The 23457-nt window shown below is 51.9% G+C and overlaps 1 protein-coding gene across 1 annotated transcript; it reads right to left on the reverse strand.

Moving 5' to 3' along the window:
• Window positions 1–2475: 2475 nt before the first annotated feature.
• Window positions 2476–19145, reverse strand: LOC101544279 (2'-5'-oligoadenylate synthase-like protein). The gene is made up of 4 exons (XM_055147379.1): window positions 18948–19145; window positions 15308–15590; window positions 14603–14781; window positions 2476–2520 (listed from the first exon to the last, which is right to left on the reverse strand). The coding sequence occupies exons 1-4, from the start codon at window positions 19143–19145 to the stop codon at window positions 2476–2478; spliced, it is 705 nt and encodes a 234-aa protein (XP_055003354.1).
• Between the last annotated feature and the right edge of the window lie 4312 nt (window positions 19146–23457).

Consider the following 23457-nt stretch of genomic DNA (forward strand, 5'->3'; position numbering starts at 1 on the left):
GTGCTTGGAATTCTGGGGGTCACTCTTGCTGATACTTGGCCTTGATCCTATGTGGACTGGATGTCCCAGTGCTTGGCCTGTTGAGTGGTGCTGTGTGGGCCCAGTGGTTTTGAGGGGAGGGCACCAGGGACACACCTGGTGGTGTTTGGGTGATCCATGCAGTTTCGGGGATCAGACTCAGAACCTCTGCATGCAAGGCATATACTTCAGTCTTGGGCATTCTCTCACTGATCCCTTAAAGCATTTTCTTCTCACTCTGAGGATTGGGTTTCTGATTAGCCCATTCTACAGACAAAGAAGCAGGGTGACACCACTAACTGAGCACTGTGAAGGGAGGAAGGAGCAGAGCAGAGCTGAGGCCGATCAGTTTTCTAGCGTGTTCTTGATCACTGGCTGTGATCCAATGGCTGTGATCCTGGAGGCCCACTGGCTGTGATCCTGGAGGCCCCAATAGCTAACCAGCCCTGCCTGGAGGGACTTGGGCCAAGTCGGGCTGGGTAGGGTGGGTGAGAGTGCCGTGAGCCTGTCAAGAAGCAGTGCATAGGGGCTGGAGCGATAGCACAGCGGGGAAGGCGTTTGCTTTGCCTGCGGCCAGCCCAGGTTCAATTCCCAGCATCCCATATGGTCCCCCAAGCACTGCCAGGAGTAATTTCTGAGCACATGAGCCAGGAGTAACCCCTGTGCATCGCCGAGTGTGACCCAAAAATAAAAAAAAAATATCACATAGGGACTGGATTGATAGCGCAGCGGGTAGGGCAACGTTTGCCTTGCATGCAGCCCACCTGGGTTCGATTCCTTCACCCCTCTCAGAGAGCCCGGCAAGCTACCGAGAGTATATCACCTGCATGGCAGAGTCTGGCAAGCTCCCCATGGCGTATTCGATATGCCAAAAACAGTAACAACAAGTCTCACAATGGAGACGTAACTGGTGCCAACTCAAGCAAATCGATGAGCAACGGGATGACAGTGACAGTGACAGTGACTTGATTGGGGGTCAAAGAGATAGTACAGAAGTTAAGATCTCGCCTGTATCTGGCAACCCAGGTTTGGTCGCCTGCACCACATATTACTAACCAAAGCCTTGCCAGGAGAGATTTTTCAACAGAGCCAGGAGTAAGTCCTGGGCACAGCCCCCCAGACAAACAAAGAGCAAAACTCTTGACTTTCCCACTGTTCAAAATTTTCCCTGGCCAAGTGCTGTGCAAATGGTGAAGTAGAAAGTGAATAAAACAGATTATGATGGTCGTTTTTCCCCCTTTGCTTTTTGGTTCACACCCCGTGATGCTTAGGGGTTACTCCTGGCTCTGCACTCAGGAATTATTCCTGGCAGTGCTCAGGGGACCATATGGGATGCTGGGGATTGAACCCGGGCCGGCCGCAGGCAAGGCAAAAGCCCTGCCCACTGTGCTATCACTCTGGCCCCAATGATGATGATCTTTGTCTCCACTGTAGGCTTGGCATCACACTATAATAGAGTAATAATATTATCATAGCAGTATACTTTATATGATAGTTATTACAATGTAATGATTATTGTTATAATTTAAATGATAATATTATTATAAGGCTATAATATTATTCAGCATTTTCAGTTGGTAAGTATCTTCTCTGGTAATTCTAGCAGTTTTGCATGAGACTGTTCCATGGATTTGCTTCACGATAAAATCTGGGCGGGGGTGAGTGTGGCTCCTTAAGGATCAGATCTGTGCAAGATTTCTTTTCCTTTTTTCCTTTTTGGCTTTTTCGGTCACACCTAATGGTGCTCAGGGGTTACTCCTGGCTCTGCACTCTGGAATCACTCCTGGCGGTGTTCGTGGGACCATATGGGATGCTGGGGATTGAACCTGGGTTGGCCGTGTGCAAAGCAAACGCCCAACTTGCTATACTATGGCTCTTCCCTAACTGTGCCGGATTTCTTTACCCATATATTGCCCCCTTTGTGTCCATCCCACCCAGCCCCAAACAAGTCAAGTGGGGATCTAATGTGGTTGGCTAACTTAGCTTTACTGGGCTCGTGAAAAGAGGGATGAGGGCCAGAATGGATTCTCCAGTGGGTTATGGGAACAAGAAGAGGAGAACGAGCACTTGAGTAGAAGGGACCTGAAGGGCAACGGTCTGAGTCTTCCCCGAGTTAATGGAGCCGCTGGCTGGTGCAGCCGAGTTGCAAATTTTCTAGGGCTGGAGGGATAGTACAGGAGGAAAGGCGTTTGACTTGCGTGCTGCTGGCCCCAGCTGGAGCCCCAGTCCCCAGCATCACCTATGGGCCCCTGAGCACCGCCAGGGGTCGCTCCTGAGCACCCCTCTGATTCTAAAAGCTGTATTGGCTGTGGGGGGAACAGATATAGAACCACAGACTCAGCTGGTGCCTTTACCTTCACGTTCCAGCTGGGAACGGGGTAGTCCTTGTCGTCATAGCAACAGTCCTGTTTCAGGCAGTGGCTGGCTCGATGAGCCACGATGTCCCACCTATAGCCTTCAGCCACATTGTGGGTGGGGTCCGCGGGGTCCAGGATGATGGGCCTGAAACACAGGGAGAGGGGGTCCGGGTGCTCTCTCTGGTTGGGAGGCACGAAAGCCAGAGAGAAAAACCTTCTCAAGAATCTTCGGAAGGGGGCCGGAGCGATAGCACAGCGGGTAGGGCGTTTGCCTTGCACGCGGCCGACCCAGGTTCGATCCCCGGCATCCCATATGGTCCCCCAAGCACCGCCAGGAGTAATTCCTGAGTGCAAAGCCAGGAGTAACCCCTGAGCATCGCTGGGTGTGACCCAAAAAGAAAAAAAAAAAAGAATCTTCGGAAGGGAGATGCGTGCTGAAAGTAGACTAGAGACTGAACAGGATGGCCACTCAATACCCCTATTGCAAACCACAACACCCAAAAGGAGAGAGAGAGATCAAATTGGAATACCCCACCACAGAGGCGGGATGGGGTGGGGGGGATGGGACTGGGGGGGTTGGGAGGGATACTGTGGAGAATGGACACTGGTGGAGGGATGGGCTCTCAAACCTTGCATGAGGGAAAAACAAGCATGAAAATGTGTGAATATGTAACTGTACCCTCACTGTGACTCACTAATTAAAAAATAAATAAATTTAAATAATTAAAAAAAAAGAATCTTCTTTTCAGGACCCTGAGTGGTCACTCTGTTCAGAGCCTGGGCTTGTCCATGCCCGCAACTGGCAGGTGGACTGGGTCTGTCTCCCATAATTCCTCCTCTGGAGAGAGTCCCGGAGGTCCTCTTTGCAAGAAACTGGGGGCTGGTTCAAGAGCCAACGCCCAGCCCCGCAGGGAAGCTCAGACACTCAGACGTTTGTGCAGCCGTGACCAAGGCTGGCGCTGCTGAGCTGCTTTGGGGAATAGTAACGTGACCACCACCACCACCACCAACAACGATTGCCATGTATCGAGGCATTGGACTTAAAACGCTGCAAATCATTTTATCATTATCATTATTATTATTTCTGGAGGGTGCCATGCCCAGAGGAACTTGAAGAACCAGGTGGCACTGGGATTCGAACCCAGAGGCCTCCCATGTGAAAGAATTCCTTTGAACCATCTTCCTGGCCTGAAGAAGCCAGTTTTATTTTATTTTTCTATTTTTGTGTGTTGGGTCACATCCGGCGGTGCTCAGGGCTTACTCCTGACTGCACTCAGGGATCACTCCTGGTGCAGCTCGGGGGACCCCAGTGAGAGTCTTAGAGGTCCTCTTTGAAAGAAACTGGGGGGTGGTTCAAGAGTCAATATCCAGCCCTGCAAGTGGGGGGGTCTCATGAGAACAGATGCCACAATCCTCGTGTGGTACCGGGCATGGAACATTGCTAGGTCTGCCCCCCCTCAAAAAACAAATAAAAAATTCTGTGGGATCCCCAGCTCTACATGGCAGTGCTCAGGAGCTACTTCTGCCTCTGTGCTCAGGGGTCACTCCCAGTGATGCTCAGGGGTGGTGCTGGGGACTGAACTGGGGTTGCCCTCCTACAAGAGCTTAAGCCCTTCAGCCCTTTACCGTCTCCCTGGGCCCTCAGTCCTCCACTCCCGGAAGGATACTGGGGTTTCAGTCCTTGTGAAAAGGACACCCAAGGGGCTGGAGCCATAGCACAGCAGGGTAGGGCACTTGCCTTGCACGCGGCCGACCTGGGTTCGATTCCCAGCATCCCATAGGGTCCCCTGAGCACCGCCAGGAGTCATTCCTGAGTGCAGAGCCAGGAGTAACCCCTGAGCACTGCTGGGTGTGACCCAAAAAGAAAAAAAATCCAAGACTCGAAAGGGGGACTCATAAACACGGAAACATCCCGGAGACAACCACACACGTGACCCTGAGCGTCTAATGTCAGAAGTCATCAGGCTGGCTTCTTCCCTGCAGCAGACCCTAGGATAAGAGTTCAAGTGCAAGTGGCTTATTTGGGAGGGAGTACCCGGAATTACCAATGACAGGGTCGGCCAGTGAGTGACGGGAACAGGTCTGGGAGGTCAGCATGGGCCCGGGGCCAAGGGGGTTACCACGGGATGGAGTGGCTTGGGGAAGCAGGGGAAAAGCCGTGACCCCGCGAGTCCTTTGCTGGAAATGTGAGGGGCCGGGTGTTCACTGCCAAAGCTCATGGGCCATTGGGTGGAAGCTGGAGTAAATCAGGAGGACTGCTGGAAGAGGAGGCTCCAGGTAAAGAGCTACAGGTGTTGGCAGAAGGGCGGTCCAGCCTCCTGGGAAAGGATGAGTGCCCCGGGGAGGGGGACAGGGCGCTGCTCAGAGCCTCTGTCCACATTCCAGGGGCCATTGGCTGTTCGCCTGTATAATATCTTCCAGCCTCTCGGCGGTCCTCGCTGTGTTCTATCCGTGAGGATTGGGGGCTCCCTGGAGAAGAGGACAGACTCCACGCACTGGGACTGTCTCTCCACGGCCCAGCCCTGGCCTCTGAGGGCAAGAGGCTGGGGCAGGGGTGTGGTGGCCAGAAGGACGGGGACCAGCCTTCCCGTGTCTAAGCCCCAGTTGCTTCTGGGACGAGGTGACTCAGGTGTCAACATCGTGAGTCTGTGACTGGCAGTGCCTTTACGGCCTTAGCATCTCCCCCAGCCGCACCCCCCGCCCCTTGTCCTGAATTCTCTCTCCCGGTGCATCGCCTTTGGGCCCGTACCTCTCCCCTTTGAGTTTCTTCCGGACAAAGTCCCCGAAGATGGGGTCATCCAGGGAGTAGAACTTGGTCCAGTAGATGCAGAGGAACTGGTAGTCCTGAAGCAGCTCCATCACCGTGGCCAGGCCTTCGTGCAGCGGGAAACTCTCCTCCTCAGCACCCATCTCCCAGGCGTAGATGGTCAGCAGCTCCAGGGCATAGAGCGGGGGCAGCAGGGCCCTCGGGGACCTGGCTTTCACGTACTGTGCAAGAGACGGGAGAGCCCCAGGTTGTGGTTCAGGATGAGTCTGGCTAGAGGCAAACACCCAGGATCCGGGTGCTGCCACCTACTGGCCCTGGGGCTTATGCCGGGTCTCTCTTCTGGCCCCCATGTTGGTTCCCGTTTCCCACTGGGCCCATCCAGGGAGTTTTCCACCGACCTAACTTCTGGACCTAACTCAGCGGGCCGGAGCGATAGTCCAGCAGGCAGGGCGTTTGCCTTGCATGTGGCTGGCCCGGGCTCCAACCCCGACATCTGATAACGGTCCCCCAAGCACCACCGAGAGTGAATTTCTTAGTGCAGAGCCAGCCAGGAGTCAACCCTGAGCATCACCAGGTGTGGCCCCCCACAAACTGAACCAACCCCCCCCAACAACAACAAAACCCTTCTGGAGTGTAGGTATAAAGAGGCATCCCAGTCGTACACAGATGGGATTCTTCTAAGCGCAGTCCAGTGGGTTTCTAAGAATTATTATTATTATTATTATTATTATTTTTTTGCTTTTTGGGTCACACCCAGCGATGCTCAGGGGTTACTCCTGGCTTTGCACTCAGGAACTACTCCTGGCGGTGCTTGGGGGACCATATGGGATGCTGGGAATCAAGCTATCGCTCCGGCCCCTATTATTATTTTTTTAAGCAGTGAAGGCAAAACAGATTTTACTTGCAAGTTTGTTTGTTTGTTTGTTTGTTTGCTTTTTGGGTCACACCTTGCTCTGCACTCAGGAATTACTCCTGGCGGTGCTCAGGGGACCATATGGGATGCTGGGAATCAAGCTCGGGTTGGCAGTGTGCAAGGCAATCGCCCTCCCCGCTGTGCTATCGCTCCAGCCCTTTACTTACAAGTTTTGAGGTAGGGGAAGGAAAGAGAGAAAGAGAGAGTAACAGGATCAGGAGGGAACGCAGGTCTCTCCCCGTCCACAGCCCAGTGTTAAAAAATGAAGATACGAACATGCACTGAAGAGGGGGCATGGGGTGATACCTGTGCTCGGGCATCACGAGGACCACAGGGGCACAAGCAGCACATGTGCCTCTAAGAAGGGCAGCACAGGTGCCTCTAAGGAGGCTTTTCTCCCCCATAAGGACTGTAAGCTAAATTGGGAGTGGGCAGGAAAAGAGACTCACAGGATAGGAAATACCCGAGGTTCTGGGGGGGGTGTCCACATGGGGGGTTAGCCCTATGGTGGCACTGCATCCTTCACTATGTCTGGCACCTACATATTTGGATGGAAATGAGGCTTCTTAAGTGTTTTATTATTTTTTTTATTGACGCAAGCGTTCATAGCCAGAGCTTCACACATGCAAAGCCCACGGCTGTATTGAGGAGCTACCACCCTAGTGTGTGGTTTACATGGGGCCTCATCTCACCCCCAGTGTGGGTCCTGCCTGGACAGGCCCATCAGCGTAAAGCTGGTCCCTTTCCCAAGTAACAGGTTTAAGAAAGTCATGTGGGGGCTGGAGCGATTGCACAGCAGGTAGGGCATTTGCCTTGCATGTAACTGACTCAGGTTCAATTCCCAGCATCCCATAAGGTCCTCTGAGCATCGCCAGAGGGAATTGCTGAGTGGAGAGCCAGGAGTAACCCCTGTGCATCGCCAGGTGTGATGAAAAAGAAAAGGCACAGTGGGTAGGGCATTTGCCTTGCATGCAACCGACCCAGGTTCAATTCCCAGCATCCCATATGGTCCCCTGAACACTGTCAGGGGTAATTCCTGAGTGAAGAGCCAGGAGTAACCCCTGTGCATCACCAGGTGTAACGGAAAATAAAAAGATTCCTGTGATCTAAGTTGGCCGAACCAAGGAAAATCTAGCACTTTTGTTTAGTGGTTGAAAGAAGCAAAGTCAGGACTCAACAATAAATCTCTCGGAAGAGGGCATAAAGCGACATGCCATAGACATGCCTCCAGACCCTGTGCCAGGCTGTTCCATTTGGGGCACCTTGGGGGGGGGCGGGTGTGACCCCTCCCTGCCCCAACGGAGCCAGCCCCAGCAGCCGAAAACCTCCAGAACTCACCGCCACCCTGCTCATGGCCACTCTCCACATGCCTGGATGAGCCTCACCCATGAGTGAGTCTATTCCTGCATTTGCGGCCATGTGACATCTCATACTTTACACCACTAATATACCAAAGGTAGCACATTACATTTGATGGGGTTTAAAGTAGAAGGAACCCAATATTAGGGCGAAATATACTTATACAGATATATATGTATACATACATATATATGTACATAAGTCTCAACCTTTTTTTTTCTTTCTTTTTGGGTCACACCTGGCAATGCACAGGGTTTACTCCTGGCTCTGCACTCAGGAATCATCCCTGGTGGTGCTCAGGGGACCATATGGGATGCTGGGAATTGAACCCGGGTCGGCCACATGCAAGGCAAACGCCCTCCCCGCTGTGCTAACACTCCAGCTCCTAGTCTCAACCTTTAACAACATGTTACTAATATCTTATAGAAGGGCTTACTGGTCCTGGGTGAAATACAACAATCTTCACACACTTCCCTCTAAGAAACCTCTTTTGGGGGCTGGAGCGATAGTACAGTGGATAGGACGTTTGCCTTGCACGTGGCCGACCTGGGTTCGATTCTCACAATCCCATAGGGTCCCCTGAGCACCATCAGGAGTAATTCCTGAGTGCAGAGCCAGGACTAACCCCTGTGCATTGCTAGGTGTGACCCAAAAAGCGAAAAACAAAAGAAAACAACAACACCTCTTTTGGATCATTTGTAGTGGATTATTCATAACAAATAATACAAAATAAATTATTTAGGTTCTGCTTTGGGGCAGGGTTTAGAGTTTGGGATAGAAACATTCGAAATATGGTGGTGGGAAGGTGTAATAGTGCTGGGATTGGTGTATGAATATTAAATGTAATCCAATATTGAGAAAAAAGAGAACTCTGTGCTAAAGGTAAGTAAAGGAACAAACATTAAAAAAAAAAGAAAAAAGTCAATTCTTCTCTTGGGCAGGGTAGGAGCAGTTGTGACCATTTTACTACTTTGCAGGAATCCTGTCTGAGGATCAAGCTGACATATAGAAGAGGGAAGGGGAGAGAAACCGAGTCAGATCCTTCTCTGAGTAGTGTGTGAAGCTTCTTCTTTCTGGGAGGGGTCTTTGCACAGGGCCTGGTAATTTTCTTTATAGTTTAATACACTTTGAGTTGGCTTTTCTATATTTCTGTTGCTGCTGAAAGGAGGCATCTTATTTTTCAAATTTTTTGTCTTTTTGGGTTACACCCGGCGATGCACAGGGGTTACTCCTGGCTCATGTGCTCAGGAATTAACTCCTGGTGGTGTTCAGGGGACCATATGGGATGCTGGGATTCGAACCCGGGTCAGCCGCATGCAAGGCAAATGCCCTACCTGCTGTGCTATCGCTCCAGCCCCAAAAGAAGGCATCTTCATGGGGGCTGGAGCGATAGCACAGCAGGTAGGGCGTTTGCCTTGCATGCGGCCGACCTGGGTTTGAATCCCAGCATCCCATATGGTCCCCTGAGCACCGCCAGGACTAATTCCTGAGTGTAGAACCAGGAGTAACCCCTGTGCATCGCCGGGTGTGACCCAAAAAGCAAAAAAAAAAAAAAAAAAAAGAAGGCATCTTCATGGACACCAGTTTCTTCTTCTCAAGAACCTTTCTAATATGCGATTAGGAAGTGATCATTTTCATCCAACTTTCAACTATTTGATTTCTGGAAAAACACTGACCACCTGTCTCAGGTCATTTTAGAAAAGAATAGTCTGATGACAGTATGATTGATCTGCAAGCTTATTTTCTTCTTCTACTGTATTATTGGAAATTTTTATCACCACCAAAGGAAATGGAATCAACATTTCTCCTGACCCTCCCTAGGAGAGGAACTCATAAAAAGTTGATTGCTTAACCAAAGATCATCAAAGTGAGAACTAATCATACTGGTTTATATACTTCTTTTGATGTAGGATATTTTCTATTTGATCTAGCTCCTACCTCATTATAAGGCTATACTTGTTCAAAGTAATATTAAACAGTCTTTAAATGATACCTTACTCAAGAATAAAAATTATTGTACAACTCCTAACAACCTAAAAAACTCAAAGATTGGGGCTGGAGTGATAGCACAGCAGGTAGGGCATTTGCCTTGCATGTGGCCGACCCGGGTTCGATTCCCAGCATCCCTGAGCACCTCCAGGAGTAATTCCTGAGTGCAGAGCCAGGAGTAACCCCTGAGCATCGCCGGTAGTGACCCAAAAGGCAAACAAACAAACAAACCTCAAAGATAATGTCAAACAAGTCTTCAAATAAAATTAATTGGAATTGCTTATAAAACTATGAAGAAGATGATTAAACATTCTCAAAGTTTCCCTTGTGAAATTCCTTTCACAAGACTGTTTAATGTTTATAATAAATTCAAACTACTATTCGGGACTGGGACACATCCGAGCCTCGGGGGTGCACTGGAGTGGGGCGGTGCCAGCTCAAACTCCAAGTGGTCACGGCCGCCGGAAGTCACGCCCTCGACCCACCCTCGGCGCCATCTTGCCACATTCAACAGAGAAGCGGCCAGGCATTCTGGTCAGCAATGCGGCCCGGAAAATGCTCCGGACCCGAATTGGGGCCAACAACACCGGGGAGCCGGACGGAGGAGGTGCAGCCAGCACACCTTCTCCAGATGGAGCCCTGGCGATACTGAGCAGCAACTAACACGGCTCCGGGATTCGGGACTGGGACACATCCGCGCGACCTTTTCTAAAACGTGAAAACATACAATCTTTTAATGGAAAACTATCAAATGCTTCCTTAGTAGGGCTATCTTGTTTGGGGGTATAACTTCCACAACAATAGTGAGTTTTGTGTTGAAATATGGAACGTAATCAAGGTAAAGAGAAAATGAAGTGAAATTCATCAGTTATACACTTGGGGTGTGGGGCGGGGGCGGGGGGTATACTGGGGATTTTGGTGGTGGAATATGGGCACTGGTGAAGGGATGGTGTTTGAATACCGTATAACTGAGACATAAACCTGAGAACTTTGTAACTTTCCACATGGTGATAAAATTAAAAAAAAATAAATTCAAACTACCAGAATAAACTGGGTAAGTCCATCTATTAACAATTAATCAGATTTCTAAGCACATTTGCTTTCCTGCCAGATGTCTCATTCAATTTAGGTACAATAACCCCACAAGTAAGAATTAGGGTGACGTGAATAAGACCCAAAGGACAAATGCTATTGTCGAAAGAGATTTCCTCCATTTTCTCTAGCAGGAGACACTCCATCTTAAACCACCTTCAAGACCGCAATCCCTTGCTACCTTACAATCCAGTGCAGTCTGCAAATGACTCCTCAGGGTCAGCGTTGGTGTTTACAGTTCTTTGCGGGCCAAGGCTGGGAGGGAGTCAACAATCTTCCTCAGCCAGAAAACAGTCTCCAAGGTCTGTGAGCCACGGGTACAGCCTGCAGCTTCCAAAGCACTTAGCTCACAAAATATGCCTGGAGCTGCATCCTGGAGCCAGGAGGCTTTAGCCATCATCCTTCTCAATCTTATCTAATTTCATAAGCTTCAAAGAGGACCGAGAGCATCATTACTCATACAGCCGTAGTCCCAATTCGTGCTCCTGTGAGGAGAACCTGTAAAAGCCCAAGACAACAGCCATCCCATGGCACTCTTTGATGCCTTCTCCTATTTGGGAATTCTTCCTGTGGTTAGTCTCTAAAAACTGGTGCTTCTTTTTTGCTCTTTTGTGTCACACCCAGCAATGTTCAGCCAGCACTCCTGCCTCTGCGCTCAGGAACTATTCTTGGTGGTGCTTGGGGGACCATATGGGATGCTGGGGATTGAACCTGGGTCGGCCGCATGCAAGGCAAACGCTCTATCCGCTGGACTATCGCTCCGGCCCCAAAACTGGTGCTTCTTTGCAAATGTCTAGTCTCGAATTCTGTTGACAATTTTCTGTGGACTAATCTGGCACCACCCTCCTCTCTCTCTCTCTCTCTCTCTTCTTTTATTGGGACACACCCAGAGATGTTCAGGGCTTACTCCTGGCTCTGCACTCAGGAATTATTACTGGTAGTGCTCTGGGACCATATGGGATAATGGGGATCGAACATGGGTGGACCACATACTGTATTACCGCTCAGGACTCCCCCTCCACTCTCTTGCCCCTAAGCTTTACACCCCCTCTCCCCCCTCTCCTCATCTGCAACATTGTGACTCCACTTAAGTAGAGGACAGAAAATATGCAAATTCCTAGAGATAAAATGTGGAATGCTGGTTGCCAGAGATTGGGATGGGGTCTGGGGGTGGTGGTGAGGGTGGAACCAGTGTTTGCTAGGTACAAAGTTTCTATATATGGTGATGACTAAGTTCCTTCAAACAGTGGTGATTGTTATACACTGTTAGTGTATTTATTGGGTTGGCAGCCACACCTGCAGGTTCTCAGAGGCAATAGGTGGGGTCAGGGGTTGAACTGGCAAACACCTTCACCCCAGTGCTAATTCTCTGGCCCAAGTGTGAACGCATTTACCTTTTTTTTTTTTGGGTCACACCCGGCAATGCACAGGTGTTACTCCAGCTCTGCACTCAGGAATTACTCCTGGCAGTGCTCGGGGGACCCTATGGGATGCTGGGAATTGAACCCGGGTCGGCCGCATGCAAGGCAAACACCCTACCCGCTGTGCTATCACTCCAGCCCCCAAGTGTGAACACATTTAAAGCCTTGGAATTGTGTGCTTCAACTGGCATCTTCCAGAAAAAACAAACCTAAAAAGTTATATCGAAATCTCAGTCAAATTGGAATGAGTTCCACCATGTTCCTGGAATAACACTGGGTTAAAGCCTTCAAAATAGAAAAAAACAAACAAACGAACCTGTCCCCCCCCCCCAAAACAACCCCTGCCCCAGGGGCCGGAGCAACAGTACAGCGGGCAGGGCGCTTGCCTTGCATGCAGACTACCTGGGTCGGACCCCCAGCATCTCCTATGGCACTTCTGGTCCCTCAGGAATGATGCTTGAGCACAGAGCTAGGAGTCAGCCCTGGGTACTGCCGGGTGTGACCCCCAAAACAAAAAACAAACCAAAACAAGAAAGCATACCCCTCCCATACACATACAACAGTTCATTGGTTAAAATTTAAAAAAAAATGAAAATCAAGGGCAGATCTTCAAATGTGGAAAGGGTGCTTAGAAAGACCGTCCCGGAAGCTGGCCGACATGTCACCAGATTTGTGAAAGCCCAGCATCACACGTAGTAAGAAGGATGCACTTAGGGGCAGGCCATGAGCATCCCTGGATTTCTCCAGTGTCAGTTGCATAGTTCACATATAACCTAGCGGAGCCGCACTGCCTGGTCCGTGCTCCCATCCCAGCAGGTCAACGGATGAAAGCCTTAAATGCGGAACAATGGACATAAATGACTGTATCAAGGCTTTTCCCGAGCCTTGGAAACAGAACCAGAACCTCTTCACCAACAGGGACCCGAAGGTTTGCGCATCATACACCCCGTGTTGTTTATTATCCTTGGGTATTTATTGACCAACACATCCTCTGAGAATAAAACCTTGTCCGATAAAATAACAAATTAATAACACTATTTTTTTTTGGGGAAAAATGGTCCTTGAAGTCCTATAATTCTAAAGTCCTAGAAAGCCAAATTCTCATTTTGGGGCAAAGACTTGAACACAAGGGGGCCGGGTGACAGAAATAAAACTGAGATCATTGTTTGTGGACATACACAGGGAGTTGCGTATTGTCACAGGAGGAATGTGGACATACACGGGAAGTTGCGTATTGTCACAGGAAGAGACCTCTTTCCACACTGGAACCAAGCAAGACCCCTAGCAACGCAGTAAACAAGCAAACCGAGCCAGCCCACCCATGCCTCTTTTGCTTCTCTGATGTTCTACTTCTACTTCTTCTAGAACTTTCTACTACTACTTCTAGAACTCTGATGTTCTAGTTCTACTTCTCTGATGCACCCAACTTTTGAGCGTTTTCTGGGACTGACTCTCCGATACAAACAGCTTCGTTTTAGCTCCACAACGCTAATGTCTGAAGATATATCACAACTTGGGTTGATGTGATCAACCCATTTGATCAACCCCAATTGCTCTTTTCTTACCAAACTAGTTGGGGCTAGAGCCCGGGATGGAGCTTGTACCTTGCATGTGTGAGGTCCTGGGTTTGCTCACCGGCACCTAAAACAACGGAACCAAACCTTGGGGCTGACGGGTGTGCGTGCTGGGGGAGGGGGCTTGCTTGGCAGGCGGCCAACCTGGACTTGATCCCCAGCACCATATCTGGCCCCCATGTGCAGTCCAAACACTGCACTCTCCAAAACGGAACGAAACCAAAAAAAAAAAAAAAAAAAGCCCTCTCCCACAAAAAAAAAAACAAAAACCAAAAAGCATCACTAAAGCCAGACAAACTGCAAACTTTTGTGATTTTCTTATTTTTCCCCCCTTATTATTTCCTTTCAGGTTTTCTAGTCATTCTAAAATCTTGGACTTTTACTGTGTTTTTTTTTTTTTCCTTTCTAACTTCTGTGTTTCTTTCTGAGTCTTCCTTTCTTTTTTTTTTTTTTTTTTGGGGGTCGCACCTAGAAATGCACAGGGGTTCCTCCTGGCTCTGCACTCAGGAATTACCCCTGGCGGTGTTCAGGGAACCATACGGGATGTTGGGAACCGAACCTGGGTTGACCGTGTGCAAGGCAAATGCCCTACCCGCTGTGCTATTGCTCCAGCCCAGTTGAATATAATGCATCTTAATTGTTTTCTTCTTTTTTTTTTTTTTTGCTTTTTGGGTCACACCCGGCGATGCACAGGGGTTACTCCTGACTCTGCACTCGGGAATCACTCCTGGCGGTGCTCAGGGGGACCATATGGGATGCTGGGAATCGAATCCAGGTTGGCTGTGTGCGAGGCAAACGCCCTGCCCTCGGTGCCATCGCTCCAGCCCAGTTGAATATAATACATCTTAATTGTTCTCTTTTCTGTCCTCTTCCTCCACCACCAACTATCTTCTGAACCTGACAGCTCCTAAGACCAGCGTTCTCTCTCTCTCTCTCTCTCTCTCTCTCTCTCTCTCTCTCTCTCTCTCTCTCTCTCTCTCTCTCTCTCTCTCGCTCTCGCTCTCTCCCTCCCTCCCTCCACCCCTGCCTCTCAGCTCGCTAAGCTGACAACAGCCTCTGCCTTCCTGTCCCTTTCCTTCCTCCAGCTCCCCCCGTCCCCGCTGTCCCCTCACCTGCAGGTACCAGTGTTTCACCAGCCGCACGAGGCTCTTCAGCTTGGTGGGCCGATGCTTCACGAAGTTTCTCTGCAGCTCGCAGAAGGATGGAGAGAAATGCCCAGGGTTGCCCTTGGCCTTAATCAGATCGTCATAGATGGCAGGAGGTAGAGGCTGAGCGTTGGCGACCGAAGGTCCTGGGGAGAGAGGGAGCAAGTTGGGGAGGGGGGCTTAGGAAGCCCCAAGGGCTGGGGAGCCTGGAGGGAGAGACCAGCTCGCTCGCTGCCATTTCTCCTCCAAAGAAAACAGACCTCATAGCCCACGCTTGAACCCTTGGCCTCCCCCTGCTTGTCTCCAGGAAAATCCAACTCGGGCTAATCTATTTCTCAGACTCTTGTCTTCTCTCGACGCCCCGATCTTCCCTTCCTGTCTGTTTTATCTTACTGGAAAGAAGTGGGTTCGGGCCATGTCCTTTGAAGCTCTAGGGTTGCTCCTGGCTCTGCACTCGGAGATTACTCCTGGCAGTGCTCAGGGCATGTACCTGGGTCCGCAGAATGCTGGGCAAGAGCCCGAGCCACTGCACCTGATCTGGCTGATTCCTCGGTAAATTGCAGAGTCTCGTGTCCATGGCCAGAGGCAAATCAGCCCGGGGGGCCCCCCAACCCCAGGGCGAATGTGTGGGGAGGGTGAGGCGTGGGAGCGGTGCGGGCGGCCGCCCCTTACCCAGGGCCTTGTAGGCTGGCACGATGCTGACAGTGATGGCTTCCTGCATCCTCCAGGACCAGAAGGTGAAGATGAGAGTGTCGGGGACTCCCTGGACCACGCTGGCGTTCTCCAGCCCCAAGGCCAGCAGGTCTCGCGAGCGCCAGGCCCTTCTCCGAATCAGCTGCAGGACGGCGTGGTGGAGACTGGCTCCCTCCCGGAAGCTGTGGAAACAGCTCGGGAACACCACCAGCTCCACCTCGGTGCAGCCGCGGGGCCCCGTGCCGTTCCCCAGGGAGCCCACCTGCCGAACACAGAACCCGTCACGTGGTACCCCTCCGTCCGAGGCTCTTTTTTAATTCTTCTTCTTTTGGGGGGTCCACACCCAGCAATGCTCAGGGCTTACTCCTGGCTCTGTGCTCAGGGATCACTCCCAGTGCTCGGGGAACCCTCTGGGGTGCCGGGGCTTGAACTCGGGTTGGCCACATGCCAGGCAAATGCCCTCGGCTGTGTATCTCTCCAGCCCCCACCCTTCCTTTTCCTTTTTCTAGCTGGGGGAGGGGAATTCAGTAGCCCTCCCCCCCCCCGCCCCATCTTGAACAGAGAGAACCAGAAGTAGACTATATTGAAATTTTCTTTTTAGTGTTTTGAGATTTTTAGTCTTCCTGACCTCTGGGGGAACGAAGACTCACTTCTCTCTTCCCCTCCCTCTTCCTCCCTGCCCAGGTGACAGCTGATTGGGGGGTGGGGAGCCCCGGCTCACTGTTTCGAATGCAGCCTAGAACTGGCACTCGATCACGTGGCACCCGTGGCCTGGACCCACGCAATGTGCAATGGAAGTCAGTCCTCACGCTACCAGTGGGGGTCGGTCCTGGGAGAATTAGTAGTAGCCCGTAAGTGCAGACGAGAACACTGGGGCCAGGTGGGGGGTGTTCATGGGGTGCTGGGAACTCAGTGCCGTCCTGGCCAACTGAAGGGCAGTCACGGGGTGGGGTACTTCCAGCCCTTTCTGTCCCGTGACCCAGTTCTGCTGGCAGGGTGTGCTCCCAAGGCGGGGTCGGCCTCTGCCCCTCCCTCCGAGGCCCTCTCCACCCACCCCCACCCCTGGACTCAGCGTTTCTGTCCTTCCCTCTCCTTCCCCAATGATAAGATCTGGCACCGAGGAAGGAACCTTCTAGAAACGGCTTCGTTCATCAATGGGGATATTTTTTTTGTTTTATTTTTGGTTTTTGGGTCACACCCGGCAATGCACAGGGGTTACTCCTGGCTCTTCACTCAGGAATTACCCCTGGCAGTGCTCAGGGAACCATATGGGATGCTGGGATTAGAACCCGGGTCGGCCGCGTGCAAGGCAAACGCCCTACCCGCTGTGCTATCGCTCCAGCCCCAATGGGGACATTTTGAGTGTGGACTCCGGGAGAATTTTAGTTTTGGCGATGGTGGGGGAGGGTTATAGTCCGAACAACATGATTCCCCATTGGCTGCTGCTCTCGGTCAACTATTTTGCCTTTTATCTTTCCCTTGTGGGAAGTGGAGCAAAGTCTTAGGATACAAGGCCGCCCTTTTCCCCGTGGAGTCACAGGCCCTCGCTCTGGGCCTTGCGTCTTGAGTCTATTATAGGGGAGAAGTGACTCTGGTGGTGCTTCGGGGACTTTATGCTGTGCCAGGATTGAACCAGGGCCCACAGCGTGCCAGGGAAGAACCTGAACCCCTCTCCTTTTCCCTCTAGCTCCGAGGGCAGAATTTCAATGTTGGCTCGACACCCCTCTGGGCCACCAAAGCTTATTCTGTTCGGATCTGTCTCATACCATCAGCGTTATCTTCAGGGTGTGCGGCTGGGTGGTCTAGTAGGGTCACCCGACTCAGCCTGGCACCCCAGACCCGGAAGGAAGGTGGGGGTGGTGGTCAGCATCTAGGGCCTTGCTCTACTTTTTGTTTCTGCCAGCCCTGTGCTCGGAGCGTTCTGCCCGCATGTTCTGTTTGCCGGAGGAGGGAGAGGTGCGGGGGGAAGGTACAGTCACAGGTGAGAAGACCTGTGACTAGATCACAGTAGTCCGGGAGCTGCTCGCCGAAGCCTGTGTCACAGGCAGGAAGGGAGAAGCCGAGAGTCCAGCCCAAACTGTCCGATGTCAGCAAGTGGCTTCCCACTGCTGACGCCTGTGGCTTCTGGTGCCAGACGTGGGCCTGGGAGTTTAGGAGGGAAGGAAACTGGTCTCGGGGCTTCTGGGTCCTTCCCTCGGGTGCCTTCCCCTGGTTGGGGGCTAGAGCACTGGGTGGTGGCTCATTCTCTTGCCTCTCTGCCACACTCGCTGTGACACCCGTGTCTTTCGGCCCTTCTGTGCCTCAGTTTCCGGCATATTTTTTTCTTTTGATTTTCTTTGGTTTTGGGGTCACATCTGACGATGCTCAGGGGCTGCTCCTGGCTCTGCCCTCGGGGATCTCTTCTGAAAGTACTCACAGGACCCTATGGGATGCCAGGGATCGACCCCGGGTCGACCACATGCAGGGCTAGCACCCGACCTGCTGTACTAGCGCTCTGTCCTTCCTTAACCTTTGAGTGAGATTGAGACTGTGGAGTCTTGGGCCTCTCACTCTGACCTGCTTGAGTTTTGATTCCAGTTAGGACATGAAGCAGTTGTAGAAAGGGCTGGGGGGGTGTGGAGGACTGAGTGGGGTGGCCCGAAGCCCTGTTTCTGGGGCCAGATAGGCCATCCCAGCTCCACCAGGAGCTGTGCGACCATGAGCAAGTCACTCCACCTCTCTGAGCTTCTAGAAAACCCAAACTCCAACGTGTCCCATAGTAAAGAATGATAAAGCCAGAAAAGCGAGTGCTGAAGAAAACCATTGCCCGATGAGTGAGAGCCCAGAAGGGAAATGGGCACATTTTCCTCTCCTAAACCTCTTGATAGTATGTTCTAGACACCAAGGAAGTTGATCACTAAAATCTCCGGCAAAAGACAAGGCCCTCCTCCAACCCTCGCAGTAAAACGATTGAAGCAAACTCAACAATAACTCCCTTACCAGGGGCTGGCGATGTGGCACAGTGGGTAGTGCGCTTGCCTTGCAGGCGGCTGACCCGGGTTTGATCCCTGGCATCCCATACAGTCCTCTGAGTACCACCAGGAGTAATTCCTGAGTGCAGAGTCAGGAATAGCCCCTGAATATATTGCCAGATATGTCTCCAAAGCAGAACCGCCAAACTAACAACTCCCTTCTCTGATAGCCAGGCTGCACCCCAGTGCCCCCCAACTGCTACTCTTCAGCTGCTCTGCTCCCACCAGAATCCCCCGGAGACCAACGGCATTGCAGCTGGCTTGATATGCCCTCCTAAGTCCCCGCGCCTCCCTTCTTTCATCTGTCACAAGGGAAGAGCTTCGTCCCTCACCGCAGGCTGTAGATTCAAGAAGGACACACACACACACACACACACACACACACACACACACACACACAGAGCAGCGAGGCTATAATTAGCTTCCTTCGTGGGTTCATTCTGCTCGCTCCGAGGCTGGCGGCAAGGCAAGGAGCCGTGCAAGCGGATGGGATCCGAGGGCAGAAGAGGGGAGGGTTAACGGGGCAAGAGGGCGCCAGCCTCCATGGCCCGGCCTGGGTCCTAGCACTGGCCGGGGATGGCGGCGGGGGGTGGGGGGGACGGATTTACCTTGACCACCTTCAGCATCCGCACCTCCTGGTCCAACCCGTGCTCCCGCTGGAAGTGCTCCTCCCGAAGGAACTTCTCCACCGCGCCTCCGACCTCCAGTACCCTCTCCTTCCACTCCTGGGTTGGCTGCACCCAGTGTGCCACGAAGGTGTCCAGACTGGACGCTGGGGTCTCGTACAGCTCCGGGGCCAGGGCCATGTCTGTCCTAAGAGCCTGGCTGCTGGACAGATAGATGGCCACACACCTACCTGGCTGCAGGCATACACCCCTTTTTTAAGGCGGTTCCTGTGGTGCTTTCCCAGGGCTGGCTCTGTGGGATAAAGGGCTAGTAGGAAGTGAGGGGGGGGTGCTGACCGGTCCAGGATCCCCCGCGTGGAGCCCGTCTCTGGTGGCAGGGCCACTGAGGGCCACTGAGATGACATGGGAGGCCTGGGGCCACCTTAATAGGGCTTGGCCCCCAGCCAAGCTCTACATTTAGTTTCGATTCTCAGCTTGAAGAATTTCCTTTTTGTGACGTTTGGAAACTGAAATGGATGTTTCAGTTTCAGTTGCCTGGATGAGGCAACTTTTCAAGGAGTTGGCACTTGATCATCTGTCAACCCCGTCATCTCGCTTTTTTTGTTTTGTTTTGTTTGTTTTTTTCGTTTTTGGTCCGGGCACACCTGGCAGTGCCCAGAAGGTTCCTCCTGGCTCAGTAATCAGGAATCATTCCCGGTGGTGCTCAGGGGACCATTTAGGATGGTGGGGATCGAACCTGGGTTGCAAACGCCTTACCTGCTCTATTCTCCCTCCAGACCCTGTCACTCACCTCACTTTGAGCATGAGCTCCAGATAGGGGAGGGGTGAGCTGCAGAAACCTCTTAATCTGCCTCCTTCTTACAGACTCATCTAGAAAATGGGCTGAATAGCTACCTCTCTCCCGGAGGTGGTTGGACGGATAAAGCATGAGAACTGCAAGCAAACAGTGAGCGCAGTGTGAGGTGAAGATCAGGACTTTCAGCATCGGAGTTTTTATTTAAACAAAGTGTTCTTTTGTTGACTTTGGGGCCACACCTGGTGGTGCCTGGGGGCCACTCCCGCTGTGGTACCTGGGTTTTTCTCACGTGGTGCGGGAGGCGGAATCTGTGGCTCAGCCCTTTGGCCATCTCCCCAGTCCTTCCCCTGAGTTTTAAAAAGCAAGCACGTTAGCCAGGGCGGAGGTGGGCGTGAGGAGATGAATGAAGCCAGGGTGTGGGGGGGGCCGTGGGATGCTGGTCTCCACAGAATGCCTCCGGTGTCTGGTTCATCCCAGCCGGGACCTCGCAGTCCCTCCCAGAGACACGTCATCCAGGAAAATAGTGTCTGCTGTTGTCTTGATTTTTTTTCTTTGCCTTCAGAGCAGTGCTCAGGGGACAGGAGGGCCCCAGCGGTGTGTCTCTGCCAACCAGGCCAGAGGTTGAGACAAGGACCGAAGGGTGTTCTCTTACCTGCAGTGTTGAGGATACTGGGTCATCTGGCAGTTTTGGGGGCCCCCAGGAGACACCCAACGATGCTCAGGGGCCAATAGTGGCTGCAACGAGCCCAGGCTAGGGGCCTCTAGGCCTGTGCCCTAACCCAGCCACATATGCACCTTTTAAAGACAGCCATTTCCTCGGGGGCCCTGCGGGCTGCGAGCTGCTTCTCCAGGTTCCTGGTGGTGTCACCGGTGTCACACTGAACAGGTACAGCCTTCCCTAGACTGTTCTTTCAGCCAAATCCCCTGAAGCTTCAGCGCCCTGGGACCTGGCCATGCCTCCACCCATTTACTGGACACCAACAGAGCATCTGCTCAGGGAATACCCACTAGATGGAGTGCCTGCTAGGTGAGGTGCCTGCAAGGTATTATTCACTGTGCCAAGAACAAGAATTTTTTTTTTCTTTTTGGGTCACACCTAGTGATGCTCAGGGGTTACTTCTGGCTCTGCGCTCAGGAATTACTCCTGGTGGTGATCGTGGAACCATATGGGGTACTGGGAATTGAATCCAGGTCGGCCGCAATAAGGCAAATGCCCACTGTGCTATCAGTCCAGCCTCCAAGACGGTGAATACTGGACCCCCAAAGCAGCAGGAGAGACAGCCAGGACTCCAGGAAGCTGTGTGGGAAGAAGCTAATCTGGTGGTGAGTGGCATGCAAGAGTTTTTTCGAGCTGGGGGTGTGGTGAGGAGGAAGGGACATGGCCAGGAGGAGAAGCTGAGATAAGCGAGTGGCCCTGGTGTGTGCCAGGGACCCCATTACTGGATGGGTCAGCAGGGGTGGAGTCTCCGGGTGCCTGCGCCTTCAATATTCAGCATCTCAGCCAGTGTGGGGTGAGTCCATGTGCCAGAGGGGCTCTGGGACACGGCAGGGGAACAGGGAACAGGCCAAGAGTCTCATGGTAGAGGCGGACAGTCAAGACAAGGGCAGTTGGAGTGAAGAAGATGAGGCGGTGTGCTAAGCAGGAGAGGACACCAGGGCTAGAAGCATCCCGTGCTCACACACATGCTGTGGGGTCGCAGGTGAGGAGACGCAGAGAGGTCTGGAATGGAGGCGGGTGAGCCAAGCTCGGAAGGAGACGGGGACGGAGCCAAGAGCACATCAGAGAGAAGAAGCTCTAGTGAGGAGAGTGACGCATGGCCCAGGGGCGGCCACGCTGGCGGGGCTGCAATGTGACTGCAGTGGAAAGATGCAGAGGGGGAGGTGAGCCGAGGGGATGGGGCTTGAGTGGGCAGAGGGGATGGTGGAGAACTTTTGGGGTTTATTTTTGGACCACAGCTGGCTGCGCTCAGGACTTACTCCTTAGGAGGCATAGAGGAGTCTTGGTAGAAGCAGGATTGCTTCCCCTCCTATGTGGAGATTTTCCAAGAGACTCTAGAATAGTGCTCTCAAATGTCCCCATCGTCTCTCTACCCGCCCTCAGCAAGATGACAGTCCCGTGTAGGAGGAGGCAGGGCCTTTTTCTGCATCCCTCGGAGCTGGTTTGGATGTGTGACCCAAGGAGATATTAGAAAACATGGGACGAGAAGGGACTTAGAGAAACTGGTCCATGTACACAATGGAATACTACTTGGCTGAGAAAAACATGGAATCATGCAATTTGAGGCTGTGTGGATGGATCTGGAGAGTTTCAGGCTGAGTGAAGTGAGTCAGAAGAAGAGCGGCAGACACAGAATGATCACACTCATATGTGGCACATAGACAGTAGAGGTGGGGCTGAAGTGATAGTACAGTGGGTAGAGTGCCTCATACACAATTGACCGGAGTTTGATTCCTGGCATCCCATGTGGCTCCCCTGAGCACCACCAGAAGGGATTTCTGAGTGCAGAGTCAGAAGTAACCCCTGAGCATCTTCAGGTGTGAGAAAGAAAGAAAGAAAGAAAGAAAGAAAGAAAGAAAGAAAGAAAGAAAGAAAGAAAGAAAGAAAGAAAGAAAGAAAGAAAGAAAGAAAGAAAGAAAGAATGAGAGAAGAAAATGAGGGGCTGGAGCGATAGCACAGCGGGTAGGGCATTTGCCTTGCACACGGCTGACCTGGGTTCGATTCCCAGCATCCAATATGGTCACCTGAGTACCGCCAGGAGTGATTCCTGAGTGCATGAGCAAAGAGTAACCCCTGTGCATCGCCAGGTGTGACCCAAAAAGCAAAAAAAAAAAAAAAAGAAAAAAAAGAAAGAAGAAAATGAGGTATAACAAATACCTCAAAACACAGAAATGGAGAAATGGTCTTCAGTAGAAAGTTTACCATGGTGATACAGGGCTGGGGACACTGGGAAAATAGTGGACACTCTAGGGGAGTCTGTGGTGTTGAATTGTGTCATGCATGAAACCCGGTCATTAACAGTATTGTAAACAGTAGTGCCTAAATTTTAGCAGTGTGAACACATTGGAGCTGGCCCTTTCTCTTTCTACCTCAACACCTCGGGATGCCAGGTGAAGTGCCTGGAGGAGAATGAGACAGACAAGGCTAAGGCATTCGTACTTTTCCAGTCGAGATGGGGCCCACGGCCAGGAATGAGGCTGTAGTAATTCTCCAGCTCTAGGTGAGTCAAATCAAGCCAGAAAGACTGACTAGACACATGGAACCATGAGCCACAAATAAACGGCTGCTTGGGAATGGCTGGTCGCACGGTGTGGTGTGGACGAACTGACATTAACTTCTGGCCTCATTTAGATTCCCAGATGCAGCTTTGTCTCATGCCAGCCGTCCCAGAAGGCTGTGTGTAGTTGGAATGGGGTTCTGACTGGGGCAGCTTAGCTCTCTCTTCTTCTGAGGACATTTCTGCCTAGAGTTTACCCTCCACTTTTTTTTTCTTTTTTGGGTCACACTCAGTGATGCTCAGGGGTTGCTCCTGGCTCTGCACTCAGGAATGACACTTGGCGGTGCTTGGGGAACCCTATGGGATGCCGGGGATTGAATCCGGGTCAGCTGCGTGCAAGGGAAATACTCTCCCCGCTGTACTATCATGCTGGCCCAAGTTTCCCCTCCTCTTACTGGACTACTTACTGCACCTTGCTCGT

The sequence above is a fragment of the Sorex araneus genome, chromosome 9 (genome assembly GCF_027595985.1).
Source record: "Sorex araneus isolate mSorAra2 chromosome 9, mSorAra2.pri, whole genome shotgun sequence".
Taxonomy (NCBI): Eukaryota; Metazoa; Chordata; class Mammalia; order Eulipotyphla; family Soricidae; genus Sorex; species Sorex araneus.

Coding starts and splice junctions, on each gene's coding strand:
- LOC101544279 (XM_055147379.1), bottom strand. CDS start 19,145: ATGGCCCTGGCCCCGGAGCTGTACGAGACCCCAGCGTCCAGTCTGGAC. Junction 15,591..18,947: donor GGATGCTGAAGGTGGTCAAG/GTAAATCCGTCC, acceptor TGTGTTCGGCAG/GTGGGCTCCCTGGGGAACGG. Junction 2,521..14,602: donor TGAAACACTGGTACCTGCAG/GTGAGGGGACAG, acceptor CCTGTGTTTCAG/GCCCATCATCCTGGACCCCG.